Below are 16,109 nucleotides of genomic sequence, written 5' to 3'. Positions count from 1 at the left end.
AACTAATATCCTTTTTTACTTTATTTAATTATTCCCAAAGTGTTTATTTTTCTTGAAATAATATATAGGTACATATTTGTATATTACAGTAAATTTTGTAAACTCAAAATATATAAAAAAAATTACAGCTACCCCTAACCTTTGATAAAACTTTTCCGAGACATAATTCGAAGGATATATATATATATATATATATATATATATATATATATATAAAACTATACACAAGACACACATTAATAAAACTGTTTGTTTATTACCAAGCAGCAAGACACAACACAACCACAAACAAGACACTCAGCGAAACTGACATAAAATATTTGACCAGAAGAATAAAATGTAAACAATTTATTGCACAAGTTCTGATATATCAGAACTTCGTCTCTCAAGGATTAATGGATTGTTGATGATACAAGTAGGAGCAGGAGAATATCAAAAAATGGCGCCGAGCAGCAAAATATCAAAGTGTGGTTTGTGTAATAAAAACATTTTGTAAATATAGTATTTTTGCTCAAATAAAAATTTGTCTCTCCCAGTTTAGGAATGATTTATCTGGACTGATTTGATCGTTGAGTATAATATTGCTGTGGCAAAAGAATAAGACTTGAAGATTGAGAAAAGTTCAAAGTTAAACTAAACAAGAAGTTTAAAATAAAAGAAGGTATAGATTATGCACTTATCAACAATGTTCATACCCATTCACAAGATTCACAGACTAAAATGAAGTTTGTGGCCAAAATGTGGCCAAAATATTGTCAGAACAACAAAGTTAAATTTGAAATAAACAAATATTTTTAGGTTAAATATTTCATTAAAAGATTATTGGAGATTCAGTAAAAGAGCATGAACCATTTCCTTTTATGAACTTCTGTTTTGTTATTGTTAATCTTAAAGACATTATACAGGAAATTAAATACAACAGATATATAAACAGATGACCCGAATTAGTTTGTTTACACCTTAATAAATGTCTCTAAACATTACAAAACAAATAAAAACTAATATTTTTAATAAATTGATAATAATGACAAATATATACGTATACCAACCTTGTTTGCGACTTCTTGTTGGACAGATGATGTGCTTTTTTTGGGATCCTTACGCACCAAACACAGTTCATTGCTGGTGTGTTCCAATTTCTAAAACATTAAAAAATTGAAGTCACATGTAACAGGTAGACTTATGTTTTTAACTAACTAAATTAGAAAATGAATAAATAATACATACAAATTTCAGTGAATGGAGATCTAGCTGATAAATTTTAGTTCCACTGCTAATTTTCAGACACCACATCATAATATTTCAAGTAATTGGGAACTTACTTTACATTGAGAACAGGCTGTAGTGAAACGACCTTAAATTTTACTTGAAAACACGCAACCACACCACTTGTAAAGTGCCCTTAATAAATATTTAAGTTATAAAGTAGAAAAATTAGGTGAATCAGGGGATTTAATACCCGATGATTTTAATAGATCTATAGGACAAGCAAAGCTTACAAATTTCACTATTAGTATTTACAGTATCATTAATATTTACAAAGAAGTCATTAAAGTCAGCAGCTGTAATATGAGAATTAGGCCAGTCACAGAGTTAATAACTGCCCATGCAGCTTTGCATTGATTGTTAGATTCCATTACGTACTTATCTTTAGCCATTTTTTGCTATGTCTATTTGCTCTCTGTAACAATCTTTCAAATTTTCTGTGGATGTACACTAGGTCACGGTTAGACTTGCTTCTTTCGTAGCATATACCCAGGACTAGTCTAATCTTAGCTAGGTATGGAGTGTACCAATTTTTGCTATGTCTATTTGCTCTCTGTAACACTCTTTCAAATTTTCTGTGGATGTACACTAGGTCACGGTTAGACTTGCTTCTTTCGTAGCATATATCTAGGACTAGTCTAATCTTAGCTAGGTATGGAGTGTACCAATTTTTGCTATGTCTATTTGCTCTCTGTAACACTCTTTCAAATTTTCTGTGGATGTACACTAGGTCAGGGTTAGACTTGCTTCTTTCGTAGCATATATCTAGGACTAGTCTAATCTTAGCTAGGTATGGAGTGTACCAATTTTTGCTATGTCTATTTGCTCTCTGTAACACTCTTTCAAATTTTCTGTGGATGTACACTAGGTCAGGGTTAGACTTGCTTCTTTCGTAGCATATATCTAGGACTAGTCTAATCTTAGCTAGGTATGGAGTGTACCAATTTTTGCTATGTCTATTTGCTCTCTGTAACACTCTTTCAAATTTTCTGTGGATGTACACTAGGTCAGGGTTAGACTTGCTTCTTTCGTAGCATATATCTAGGACTAGTCTAATCTTAGCTAGGTATGGAGTGTACCAATTTTTGCTATGTCTATTTGCTCTCTGTAACACTCTTTCAAATTTTCTGTGGATGTACACTAGGTCAGGGTTAGACTTGCTTCTTTCGTAGCATATATCTAGGACTAGTCTAATCTTAGCTAGGTATGGAGTGTACCAATTTTTGCTATGTCTATTTGCTCTCTGTAACACTCTTTCAAATTTTCTGTGGATGTACACTAGGTCAGGGTTAGACTTGCTTCTTTCGTAGCATATACCCAGGACTAGTCTAATCTTAGCTAGGTATGGAGTGTACCAATTTTTGCTATGTCTATTTGCTCTCTGTAACACTCTTTCAAATTTTCTGTGGATGTACACTAGGTCAGGGTTAGACTTGCTTCTTTCGTAGCATATACCCAGGACTAGTCTAATCTTAGCTAGGTATGGAGTGTACCAATTTTTGCTATGTCTATTTGCTCTCTGTAACACTCTTTCAAATTTTCTGTGGATGTACACTAGGTCAGGGTTAGACTTGCTTCTTTCGTAGCATATACCCAGGACTAGTCTAATCTTAGCTAGGTATGGAGTGTACCAATTTTTGCTATGTCTATTTGCTCTCTGTAACACTCTTTCAAATTTTCTGTGGATGTACACTAGGTCAGGGTTAGACTTGCTTCTTTCGTAGCATATACCCAGGACTAGTCTAATCTTAGCTAGGTATGGAGTGTACCAATTTTTGCTATGTCTATTTGCTCTCTGTAACACTCTTTCAAATTTTTTGTGGATGTACACTAGGTCACGGTTAGACTTGCTTCTTTCGTAGCATATACCCAGGACTAGTCTAATCTTAGCTAGGTATGGAGTGTACCAATTTTTGCTATGTCTATTTGCTCTCTGTAACACTCTTTCAAATTTTCTGTGGATGTACACTAGGTCAGGGTTAGACTTGCTTCTTTCGTAGCATATATCCAGGACTAGTCTAATCTTAGCTAGGTATGGAGTGTACCAATTTTTGCTATGTCTATTTGCTCTCTGTAACACTCTTTCAAATTTTCTGTGGATGTACACTAGGTCAGGGTTAGACTTGCTTCTTTCGTAGCATATATCTAGGACTAGTCTAATCTTAGCTAGGTATGGAGTGTACCAATTTTTGCTATGTCTATTTGCTCTCTGTAACACTCTTTCAAATTTTCTGTGGATGTACACTAGGTCAGGGTTAGACACAAATAGGATGAGGTTATGATTATGATTCGACGACCAAGAACTTGGTTTCTAAATCAACTGCATTATTTCTAAACAAAATATTAAACGTGTACGATTAATTAATAATTAGTTTATTCTTCAGGTAGTAATGATATACGTGTAAAATTAATTAATGTAAAGACGCTTTCTTACAACACAAATTGATGATATATGTGTTATAATTGAAATTACACAATTGAAATGGTATGATGGTAGCCTATATTGAATGAAAAACAGCAGAGTTGAGGAAATGAAAACATTGCTTTAATATTTTTAATGAGATAAAAAGAATTTATCCATAATAAGCCTGTCCGAACAACAACAACAATTAATAACGTATTTGAATCTCACATGTGTAAGAAATAAACAAAAGCCCTCCTCAAATTACTTTATTTTGTTATTATGATACTTTCTAACACACATACAAAATTTTGAGGTATCACTTTCAAACAAAAGGATCTTGGACTTAATGTACAGACTATTTATGTACTTAAGCTTTTATGCTGTCATAACAAAAAATACAAGCAGCAAAGTTTTTTGCTAAAAACATGAAATGCAATAACAACAGAAGCATTTTTCCTATACACTGAAAAATAGCATAGTTAATACTAAGTTTTTGCATGTAATTCCAAAGCAATTTGATGGCCAAAAGAACAAAACAATAACCATGTAAATTTACCTAACAGCATTAACAGTATTAAGAACAGGAACTATGCACTTTGTATATTGTGTAAATGTAATCAGTTACAATATAACCTCAATAGATGTATTATTTCTTGCAATTTAACAAACATGAATACAACTAAGTAGAAAACATGCACCTTTTTTCTGTAGATGACAAAGTCTGGAAAGTATTAAATATTTTGTGTATGTTTTATCCAAGCATTTCCACTTAACCCTGAGAGTGGCACGCGCTGCAAATGGCCATCGTCTATTAAGTAATTTAACATCTATTGTGTTGTCAGTAAGTCAGTCCTCAACAAGAACACCAAAGCTGTATTACATCGGCTTGTTTAAAAAACAATAACTGGCAAATTTTCTTTGTTTATTTTCACCCATCAAGACACCCTAATTTTCATAAAACATGTATATATTAATGTTAAGTCTAATATAAACCACACGATTCTGAAACCAGCACATTTGGGGTCAAATGTATATATTTGGATTTTTTCTTTCATAAAACTCCAATATAGGTACAAAACGGATTTGGGGGTTAAAACAAAGAAAATTTGTTTTCACATTATTTTTAAAGCAAACTTAATTGAAAATAAAAAGAAATGAATAAAAAACACACGTTTCTCCTATTTTGTTTTGAGATAAATTACGTACAATATAATACATTTGGAGCATTGGTTGTAGTCAAAATAAGCCTTAGGAATGTACATTAATGGGTATCCTAGAACACTGTGCCATTACAACATTAAGTTTGCATGCCACTTTTAGGGTTGAAAGAGAAGAATAACCTTGCAGTTTGGTTGCTATTACTGCTGATCTAACATGCATCTGTACAAGAGTTACTCACAATGCTCTCAAAAGCCAGGAAGGGTGACTGCCCGTACACTATGAGAGCTCTCAGCTGGGAGTAGAGATGAGCTCCGAGGATGGTCAGTGAAGGTACTCTAGTCTTGCTTTGTCCTAACATGCATCTGTACAAGAGTTACTCACAATGCTCTCAAAAGCTAGGAAGGGTGACTGCCCGTACACTATGAGAGCTCTCAGCTGGGAGTAGAGATGAGCTCCGAGGATGGTCAGTGAAGGTACTCTAGTCTTGCTTTGTCCTAACATGTATCTGTACAAGAGTTACTCACAATGCTCTCAAAAGCTAGGAAGGGTGACTGCCCGTACACTATGAGAGCTCTCAGCTGGGAGTAGAGATGAGCTCCGAGGATAGTCAGTGGAGGTACTCTAGTCTTGCTTTGTCCTAACATGTATCTGTACAAGAGTTACTCACAATGCTCTCAAAAGCTAGGAAGGGTGACTGCCCGTACACTATGAGAGCTCTCAGCTAGGAGTAGAGATGAGCTCCGAGGATGGTCAGTGGAGGTACTCTAGTCTTGCTTTGTCCTAACATGTATCTGTACAAGAGTTACTCACAATGCTCTCAAAAGCCAGGAAGGGTGACTGCCCGTACACTATGAGAGCTCTCAGCTGGGAGTAGAGATGAGCTCCGAGGATGGTCAGTGGAGGTACTCTAGTCTTGCTTTGTCCTAACATGTATCTGTACAAGAGTTACTCACAATGCTCTCAAAAGCCAGGAAGGGTGACTGCCCGTACACTATGAGAGCTCTCAGCTGGGAGTAGAGATGAGCTCCGAGAATGGTCAGTGGAGGTACTCTAGTCTTGCTTTGTCCTAACATGTATCTGTACAAGAGTTACTCACAATGCTCTCAAAAGCCAGGAAGGGTGACTGCCCGTACACTATGAGAACTCTCAGCTGGGAGTAGAGATGAGCTCCGAGGATGGTCAGTGGAGGTACTCTAGTCTTGCTTTGTCCTAACATGTATCTGTACAAGAGTTACTCACAATGCTCTCAAAAGCCAGGAAGGGTGACTGCCCGTACACTATGAGAGCTCTCAACTGGGAGTAGAGATGAGCTCCGAGGATGGTCAGTGGAGGTACTCTAGTCTTGCTTTGTCCTAACATGTATCTGTACAAGAGTTACTCACAATGCTCTCAAAAGCCAGGAAGGGTGACTGCCCGTACACTATGAGAGCTCTCAGCTGGGAGTAGAGATGAGCTCCGAGGATGGTCAGTGGAGGTACTCTAGTCTTGCTTTGTCCTAACATGTATCTGTACAAGAGTTACTCACAATGCTCTCAAAAGCCAGGAAGGGTGACTGCCCGTACACTATGAGAGCTCTCAGCTGGGAGTAGAGATGAGCTCCGAGGATGGTCAGTGGAGGTACTCTAGTCTTGCTTTGTCCTAACATGTATCTGTACAAGAGTTACTCACAATGCTCTCAAAAGCCAGGAAGGGTGACTGCCCGTACACTATGAGAGCTCTCAGCTGGGAGTAGAGATGAGCTCCGAGGATGGTCAGTGGAGGTACTCTAGTCTTGCTTTGTCCTAACATGTATCTGTACAAGAGTTACTCACAATGCTCTCAAAAGCCAGGAAGGGTGACTGCCCGTACACTATGAGAGCTCTCAGCTGGGAGTAGAGATGAGCTCCGAGGATGGTCAGTGGAGGTACTCTAGTCTTGCTTTGTCCTAACATGTATCTGTACAAGAGTTACTCACAATGCTCTCAAAAGCCAGGAAGGGTGACTGCCCGTACACTATGAGAACTCTCAGCTGGGAGTAGAGATGAGCTCCGAGGATGGTCAGTGGAGGTACTCTAGTCTTGCTTTGTCCTAACATGTATCTGTACAAGAGTTACTCACAATGCTCTCAAAAGCCAGGAAGGGTGACTGCCCGTACACTATGAGAGCTCTCAGCTGGGAGTAGAGATGAGCTCCGAGGATGGTCAGTGGAGGTACTCTAGTCTTGCTTTGTCCTAACATGTATCTGTACAAGAGTTACTCACAATGCTCTCAAAAGCCAGGAAGGGTGACTGCCCATACACTATGAGAGCTCTCAGCTGGGAGTAGAGATGAGCTCCGAGGATGGTCAGTGGAGGTACTCTAGTCTTGCTTTGTCCTAACATGTATCTGTACAAGAGTTACTCACAATGCTCTCAAAAGCCAGGAAGGGTGACTGCCCGTACACTATGAGAGCTCTCAGCTGGGAGTAGAGATGAGCTCCGAGGATGGTCAGTGGAGGTACTCTAGTCTTGCTTTGTCCTAACATGTATCTGTACAAGAGTTACTCACAATGCTCTCAAAAGCCAGGAAGGGTGACTGCCCGTACACTATGAGAGCTCTCAGCTGGGAGTAGAGATGAGCTCCGAGGATGGTCAGTGGAGGTACTCTAGTCTTGCTTTGTCCTAACATGTATCTGTACAAGAGTTACTCACAATGCTCTCAAAAGCCAGGAAGGGTGTCTGCCCGTACACTATGAGAGCTCTCAGGTGGGAGTAGAGATGACCTCCGAGAATGGTCAGTGGAGGTACTCTAGTCTTGCTTTGTCCTAACATGTATCTGTACAAGAGTTACTCACAATGCTCTCAAAAGCCAGGAAGGGTGTCTGCCCGTACACTATGAGAGCTCTCAGGTGGGAGTAGAGATGAGCTCCGAGGATGGTCAGTGGAGGTACTCTAGTCTTGCTTTGTCCTAACATGTATCTGTACAAGAGTTACTCACAATGCTCTCAAAAGCCAGGAAGGGTGACTGCCCGTACACTATGAGAGCTCTCAGCTGGGAGTAGAGATGAGCTCCGAGGATGGTCAGTGGAGGTACTCTAGTCTTGCTTTGTCCTAACATGTATCTGTACAAGAGTTACTCACAATGCTCTCAAAAGCCAGGAAGGGTGACTGCCCGTACACTATGAGAGCTCTCAGCTGGGAGTAGAGATGAGCTCCGAGGATGGTCAGTGGAGGTACTCTAGTCTTGCTTTGTCCTAACATGTATCTGTACAAGAGTTACTCACAATGCTCTCAAAAGCCAGGAAGGGTGACTGCCCGTACACTATGAGAGCTCTCAGGTGGGAGTAGAGATGACCTCCGAGAATGGTCAGTGGAGGTACTCTAGTCTTGCTTTGTCCTAACATGTATCTGTACAAGAGTTACTCACAATGCTCTCAAAAGCCAGGAAGGGTGACTGCCCGTACACTATGAGAGCTCTCAGCTGGGAGTAGAGATGAGCTCCGAGGATGGTCAGTGGAGGTACTCTAGTCTTGCTTTGTCCTAACATGTATCTGTACAAGAGTTACTCACAATGCTCTCAAAAGCCAGGAAGGGTGACTGCCCGTACACTATGAGAGCTCTCAGCTGGGAGTAGAGATGAGCTCCGAGGATGGTCAGTGGAGGTACTCTAGTCTTGCTTTGTCCTAACATGTATCTGTACAAGAGTTACTCACAATGCTCTCAAAAGCCAGGAAGGGTGACTGCCCGTACACTATGAGAGCTCTCAGCTGGGAGTAGAGATGAGCTCCGAGGATGGTCAGTGGAGGTACTCTAGTCTTGCTTTGTCCCGTGTCGAACGCCACCATCACCGTCAACGTCGGTTTTAACGGCTTTCCACATTTGCTGCAAGGAAATTTACACCATTATATACTGCAAAGCACTTACGATTTCTCGTAAATACCAGTCATGTAACTGTTGGGAATGATGAGGGAGATGGAACCCTACAACTCTAAAAATAAAGAATGTTATAAATTCAATCCAACTTGTTTGAAATACAGCAATTAACTCGTTTTAATTAGGTATATATAAATTATTAAAATTTTTATTTATTCTTTACACCGGTGTGGATGCACTTCAATCAGAGCCACTCAATTTCCCCCCCCCCTCCCCAAAGACAATTCCTAGTTACACTACTTATAAATTACATTATTTATAAATAATAATATCAGGGTGTCTAGCAATATTATAATAAATTAAATTAAAGACTTTTCAAGACCTTTTATTCTAATTTCATGACATCAAGCTTTGTATAAAATAATGGCTAAATGTAAAACTTTGGCTTCCGAGCGATACTGCAGAGGAGTCAGGCATTTGTTATAGAAAAAGTGACCCCTTTAGCTTTATTAACTTATATAAACGCGATTACAGTACTTACAGGTATGGTGGTGGTAAATAACAAATGATAACAACACATTTAAATTTGAACATCTTTACATATATTATTTACATTAATAATATTTACATGTGTTTTATTTATTTATTTATTTATTTCATTTACGGCAATACACCATTTTACAAAATATCAATAATTAGCTCAGAAGAGGACTAGTAACTTAGAAGCAGCGTGCAACAATAATATATACAATAATAAATTAATAACAGTACATAACAATATAAGTAACTAGGACAATAACAATGGACATAAACTATATAATACATTGTAACAATAACATAAATAATAAAATATAGATAACAGATAGATAACAGTAACGATAGCAAATATATAACATCGCAGCACTATGTGGACCCTTATTAAGTTGCTATCACAGCCAATATTCGTGCATAAAGCACGATGTGGCCCTTTAAAGGCACCACCCAGGCACTCATCACTTAGAACACACTGTCGATTTTCAGGCTCCAGTTGGTGAAGTTATAGCTGCCAGTACGTTTCTCCTGAAGTGACGAAAAGACGGATCAAAGAAGTCCACGTCAGAACACATACTGTTGCCCGTTCTCATCAGCCTCGGGATCGTACCGTGGTAAAGGTAGTTGGTATGATGGTGACGTCTGGTGAACAGTTGGGAGCTCCGTGCTTGACTACGAGGTATATGAAGGTCTATTGCCTGAAGAATGGCTGGACATTCGATCATCCCATTCAAGATCTTAAAAAGGAAAACCATGTCCATTAAGGTTCTGCGAACTGACAGCGGTGGAAGGTGAAGAAAATTAGACATTGTCTCCAAATCGACATTGAGATACTGGTAACCAAGCTTCACACCAACAGTTCTGAACACACGCTTTTGAACAGATTCAAGCATTGAGATGTGTCCAACCTGGTAGGGGGACCAGACCACAGAAGAAAATTCGAGGACCGGACGGACCAGAACAGCATACAGGGTCCCGACTACAGTAGCAGAGTTTTCTTAAGAGACTTAATTTTATTATTTCTTCACTGATGCTGTGTAGGTCTTGTTTAAATTATTTCACTTTTTTGTTTTTCTTTTCTTCTAATTCCTTTAGTTCAAAGCAGCTTTTCTTTTATCTGCTTCCTGCCGATCTTCATCAGTAATAGTCTAAAATATAAACACTTCTATGTGAATAATATTACAAAGTAAATGAAAACATTAACTTCTTAAAATTTCTGATTAAAGTTTTTAATGAGGTGCATACAAGTTGGACATATAAATGTTGCACTGGATGTAGTTATTTTTATTTTATACTTGAACATAATACAACCAATTTTAATCTTTTACTTGTATATTTTTTAAATATTATAACAACTTTAAAAACTAAAAGTAATGAGTAGAATAATTAAGTCACTTAACCACAAACTTTTTTATTAAAATTGTAACCTATAATTTTAAATCCACTTTGCTTACACAGTTTGTAAATAATACAGCAGATTCTAGACTGGCAGCCATTTTTATCATTTTAGGAATAAAATAAAAATAAAATATGAAATATAAACTATATTAATATTTAGTTTTAATAGTTCCAAAAGTCCAACAACAAACACAAAAGCGTCCCCAACTGTTTATCTTATTTTTCAGAATCAGAACCATTTTATTGTCGTCCAACAATTACAAAATTGTATTGACAAAGTCAAATATGATATGAAAAATATCACTAAGTAGCCTACAGAGCCTAAAATAAATACAATCTATATCTATGTTAAAAGTTTTAAAATTGTTTAAAATTAAAAGTCACTAAAATTAACATTAAAAATCTCATCTACAGAATAAAACGTTTTTCTCTTGAGCCACTCTGCAACAACATTCTTAAACCTACCAACAGAAATTGATCTAGCACTTAATGGTAACTTATTGAATAGCCTAGCTCCGGTTATTGCATAGTTCTGTTGAGTTTTACTTAACCTAGCATATTGCACATCAATTGTATTTTTAATTCTAGTGTTGTGTTCATGGTTTTTAAAGCTTCTAAGATTGAAAGAGTCGAGATTTTCCTTAACAAAAACTAAACTGTGTAATATATATATATATATATATATATATATATATATATATATATACATGGAAGCGTAAGTATACCCAGTTCTTCAAAAAATGGCCTACAGGACTCATTGTCGCTAATTCCTACTATGCAGCGTATAGCTTTCTTTTGCCACTTAAACACAGTCTTGGCTCCACTAGAGTTGCCCCACAGTAAAACCCCATACAGAAGGTGTACATTAAAGAAAGCGTAATATGCACTAATGACAAGATTAAGACTTGTATACAATTTTAGTTTTTTTAGTATAAATATTACTCTTGCTAATCTAATACATAAATGGTTTGTATGGATTCCCCAGCTAAGCTTTGAGTCTAAATTGATACCAAGTAGTTTTACAGACTTATTTTCAGAATTACGTAAACTAAAGACAATTTCCTCGGTCTTGTTATTATTAACAGTTAATTTATTAGCAGAGAAAAACATTTTTAAATGTAAATAATTTTGTTGCAGTTATTAATTTTTAAAGAGTTAAAAATTAGATTACCTCTTTACCTCTTGTTGAAGCCCGACCGACAGAGATAATAATACAGAAGAATATATTACGAAGCTCGAAGTGGGTACAAAGCACCGGCCTTTGTGTAATGCCTTTATCATCTTATCTCTCTCCTACGTATTCTGTCTAGTGAGAAAAATGAAAATAGTAAAAATAGTGATTTTGTTGAATTACTTTATTTGAATGTTTACAACTGAATAAAAATGTTGATCATAAACTTTACCGTTCCAAATATGCCGTAGTTACCTATTTTGTAACCTGTATTGTAATTTCGGTTTTAATAATTAATGTGGTCCTTAGTTTTATTAAGTGCATATTAGAGTTAGTGAAGTTGACACACAACACGGTGGTCGTGATTCCTGACTTGAGGCATGTCACAACGCTTTGGTAAGATTTGTTTATTTTAACCTAGTTTGTAATTACGTATGTGTTAGGTTAGTTATTTACCTGAAGAAGAGATCAGATTGCACGAAACGTAGTGTTACTGATATTTTGTACCACTGAACAATGGTAAATGTCCGGAAAAATCCTGTTTCATTCACAATTCTTCCATCATCAAAAACAAATTTTAAACAGAGTTCCAAATATATTATACAATTACACAAAGTAAACTTAACATCTGAATCCTAATATCTATAAATAGCTTGAGACAATTTTTATGTCTCTCTAGTATAAAACAATAATTCATAAATGAATTTTAAATAAATATAAATGTACACAATAAATGAATAAAACACGGCTTACCTCTTACTATTGGATCAATGAAGAAAGATGAAACAATGTGAGCTGAAAATCACAAGTTATTTCTCACCAAAACAACACACATAACTGCCGCCTCAAGCAAGACACCCTTCCTAGGAACGGAATTCAGATGTTAGGGGAAGGGGCCGGAAAGAAAACAAAATAATTTTTCACTGACTCACACCTCGTTGCCATGGTTACACCATGAACGTTGCTATTCATTGAAGGAACTAGCAACAAAAAAGGGTATCGTAGTCCGTTGTACACTCTATTTCAAAGCGGAACATAACCTACAAACCGAGAGATTATTTTCCCACTGCTTAATGAAAGACTTCAAATTCCTTTTCCGACTCTTTATGCAATATTTATGGTATATCTCACCTTTTCACAACTTTATTTAATTTCTATACAAATTCCTGACTTCCAACTGTTCCCGACCGCTAGGTACCATGTAATATTCATAGGTTTTAATTAGGCTTAACAAATTATACAGTAGAACTCCAACTATCCGGATTGATTGGGACTGGACCCAATCCGGATTATCAAAAATCCGAATAACTGGATATTTCTTTAAAAAAGGAAAAACGTCTTTTTTAGGAAAAAATAAACAAAACACAGTACAGAACATTTATTAAATACTACACATTTTCTCTTAGAACTCATCATAGTACGGCAAACGATAATCAAAACACTAAGAAACTCGAAAGAGTTAATATATCAATTCACCTACTGCAGGTTGAAGAAGCACTGGCTGACTGATTACACTGTAGTGAGTGACAGCAATAGTGTGGCAAGGCAGTGTGAGTCATCGCCACCTCTCTCCCCCCACCTTCAACTATCGCTACAGCATCACCGCAGCTAGTAGGGTCAACTACTGTACGCGATTCCTGCATATTCATTGCTCGCAGGACAATGTGCCATTAAAAACCCGATTTTTTATTTTTCTCACGATCCGAATAATTGGAGTTCTAGTGTAACAGTAAAAACAAAAAGTAAGTAAAAAAAAGTATTCATATTTTTCAGTTCAAAATAAATCATTTTGAGCCGAACATTGATTGATATTTTGGTATTAGTTATTAGAATGATGATGTGTATGAAACTGCATCTATTATTAAAGATATATATATAGTTATCAGGGGGAATAACAAAATCAATTAAAAACCTTTACACCAAATAAAAATGACATGAGTATCAGCACTCCCTCTCCCTGTATTACACACAGAAGCAAGTTTCTACAGAACTTAGACTTACCACTATAAAAATTCACTCTGATGACTTACCCGTTCAGCTGATGGGAAAACAGGTGTAAGGTTCCACTTTGTGTCACGACAACAAGATTGGTCACTCCATCCTTTGAAACATTTACTGATACATTCTGGACTAGGTCACTAAGCAGAAATGAAGATACCGCGTTGTTGTCTGCATTTTCATTTAAAGACCTGGAACACCACAATTTCTCATACAAGTAACTGCAGTAGCATATTTCCGATTTTGTTACTCTGAAAATCTGAACACATTTAGCAAGAAAATATGTTTTAAAATTTACCACAGTTATATGTTACAAAATGTATAACACAATGTTTTGAGGATTGAAATCTATCCTCTTTGTGTCAGGTGATAATATAGTTGGTTCATGGATAAAAGAAAGAAAATAGAAGAGAAAGAAAAGGGGTTAAACAAAAACTGGTTGAGTCCAGACAAAAGGAAATGTATCCAGGCTTTGTGACTGCACAGGATACAAGTGACAAGCACGAAAATCCAAGAGGACTATCAAATGTCACACCAGCAAGTGAATTTTGTAATATATAACAAGAGGAAATGGATCCAGGTTTTGTGACTGCACAGGATACAAGTGACAAGCACAAAAATCCAAGAGGACTATCAAATGTCACACCAGCAAGTGAATTTTGTAACAAGAGGAAATGTATCCAGGCTTTGTGACTGCACAGGATACAAGTGACAAGCACGAAAATCCAAGAGGACTATCAAATGTCACACCAGCAAGTGAATTTTGTAATATAACAAGAGGAAATGGATCCAGGTTTTGTGACTGCACAGGATACAAGTGACAAGCACAAAAATCCAAGAGGACTATCAAATGTCACACCAGCAGAAGTGAATTTTGTAACATGTAACAAGAGGAAATGGATCCAGACTTTGTGACTGCACAGGATACAAGTGACAAGCACGAAAATCCAAGAGGACTATCAATAATGTCACACCAGCACAGGCAGATGTGGGATTTTGTAACACATAACGATGTCAAGGAAACTCTGTTATCCTTTCAGACCTTCCCTCTTCATTAACCCTTTTAGTGCTATAGCGTCTACGTTGTAGACGCTGCGTTTATGTCTAAAAGTATAGACATAATATATATATAGTATTTATATATATATATTGGTTCAGTTTATGCAAGTTACTGGCTGCAAACGATGACAGTTCATCCAAAAGCCATAGAATAACGATATTTGTATATTTAATTGCCGACAACCAGCTGTTTATACGTCATTGACGTGAAATAAAAAGGTCAGTTCGGATGTTTACGTTGCGAGCGAACTGACGCTGTGCTTTGTTTACTCTGTTTTATATTATTTTATCGATTAAATTGTATTATAATTGTGAATACTACTTCATTAGTATTCCAAATCATTGCATTACTTCATTTTCATTTTTGTTTTCCGTGTGTATTATATTTTACTAAGTTACAATGTCTAATAAGAACATTGTAGGTTATGATGAGCTACTTCACCTTTTTTTATAGTTTTATTACTGAATAAAACAATTATTTAGGTAAAAAAAAGTGTTAACTGTGCTTGAATTTCTTCTTTATTATTAATAATAAAGTTAGTAAAGCATTTATGCTAATAATAGTAAGTGTATTACTTTTTCTATTGAGCGTTTCAAACATTAGGCCTATATGTAGGGCAAAATTTGGCGCGGACAACATATTATATTTTTAATCCACACTTCTTATTTGTTGTGTAAAATTAAAATCAAATATATGGAATTTGTTTAGTTTTAGTTGCCCTTCCTGATGGTAGCCTCAGAAAAATAATATAAAATTATTTACATACTAAAACTACATGCCAAAGTGAAAAAAAATTATTAAAAAAATGTACATTATAAAGAATTTTTTTTATAACAATCCAAATATGTACAAATGCATTTTTTTGTATTTATTTCTGTTTATTGGTTATTTATCTTCAATACAAAAAAAAGTGGGGGGGGGGGAACATGATATGACCTAAATTAAGGAAATAGTAAGGAATTTACTAAAACTCTGCATTTATGCCCTAAAATGATTAGCACTCTTGGGTATGGCAATGCGCCAGACCCCTTAGCACTAAAAGGGTTAACAAACTTCAAAGTATTACAAAATTATTGAAAGGCTAAAGAAAAATACTTTTAAGTTGGTTAACTTCTATTTTATTACAAAGACATGACAATATAAAACCTTTTCTACTCAAAATGACTGTTTAAACTCTTGTAAACAATTAAGATTATCTAGACTGATGGAATGGCAATACTTGGGAAACCCACAACTACAAGTTGTTAAGTAAATCATATTTTTGGAACATAGAAGAAAATGTGACAAAAT

General features: G+C 36.2%; 1 protein-coding gene across 3 annotated transcripts in view; it reads right to left on the bottom strand.

Annotated features, from left to right (window-relative positions):
• The window catches only part of LOC124364103 (WD repeat-containing protein 43), a 46,212-nt gene that overhangs the window by 11,957 nt on the left and 18,146 nt on the right, over positions 1 to 16,109 (bottom strand). For all 3 annotated transcript variants that reach the window (XM_046819293.1, XM_046819292.1, XM_046819291.1), the window contains exons 4-6: positions 13,792 to 13,950; positions 8,502 to 8,670; positions 1,050 to 1,139 (exon numbers count right to left, since the gene is read on the bottom strand). In XM_046819293.1, coding sequence (XP_046675249.1) covers positions 1,050 to 1,139; positions 8,502 to 8,670; positions 13,792 to 13,950 — 418 coding nt within the window. The remainder of the gene's footprint in view (positions 1 to 1,049; positions 1,140 to 8,501; positions 8,671 to 13,791; positions 13,951 to 16,109) is intronic.

The sequence above is a fragment of the Homalodisca vitripennis genome, chromosome 6, assembly GCF_021130785.1.
Source record: "Homalodisca vitripennis isolate AUS2020 chromosome 6, UT_GWSS_2.1, whole genome shotgun sequence".
NCBI lineage: Eukaryota > Metazoa > Arthropoda > Insecta > Hemiptera > Cicadellidae > Homalodisca > Homalodisca vitripennis.
The sequence above is the reverse complement of the archived record's forward strand: the minus strand, read 5'-3'. Positions and strand labels throughout refer to the sequence as shown.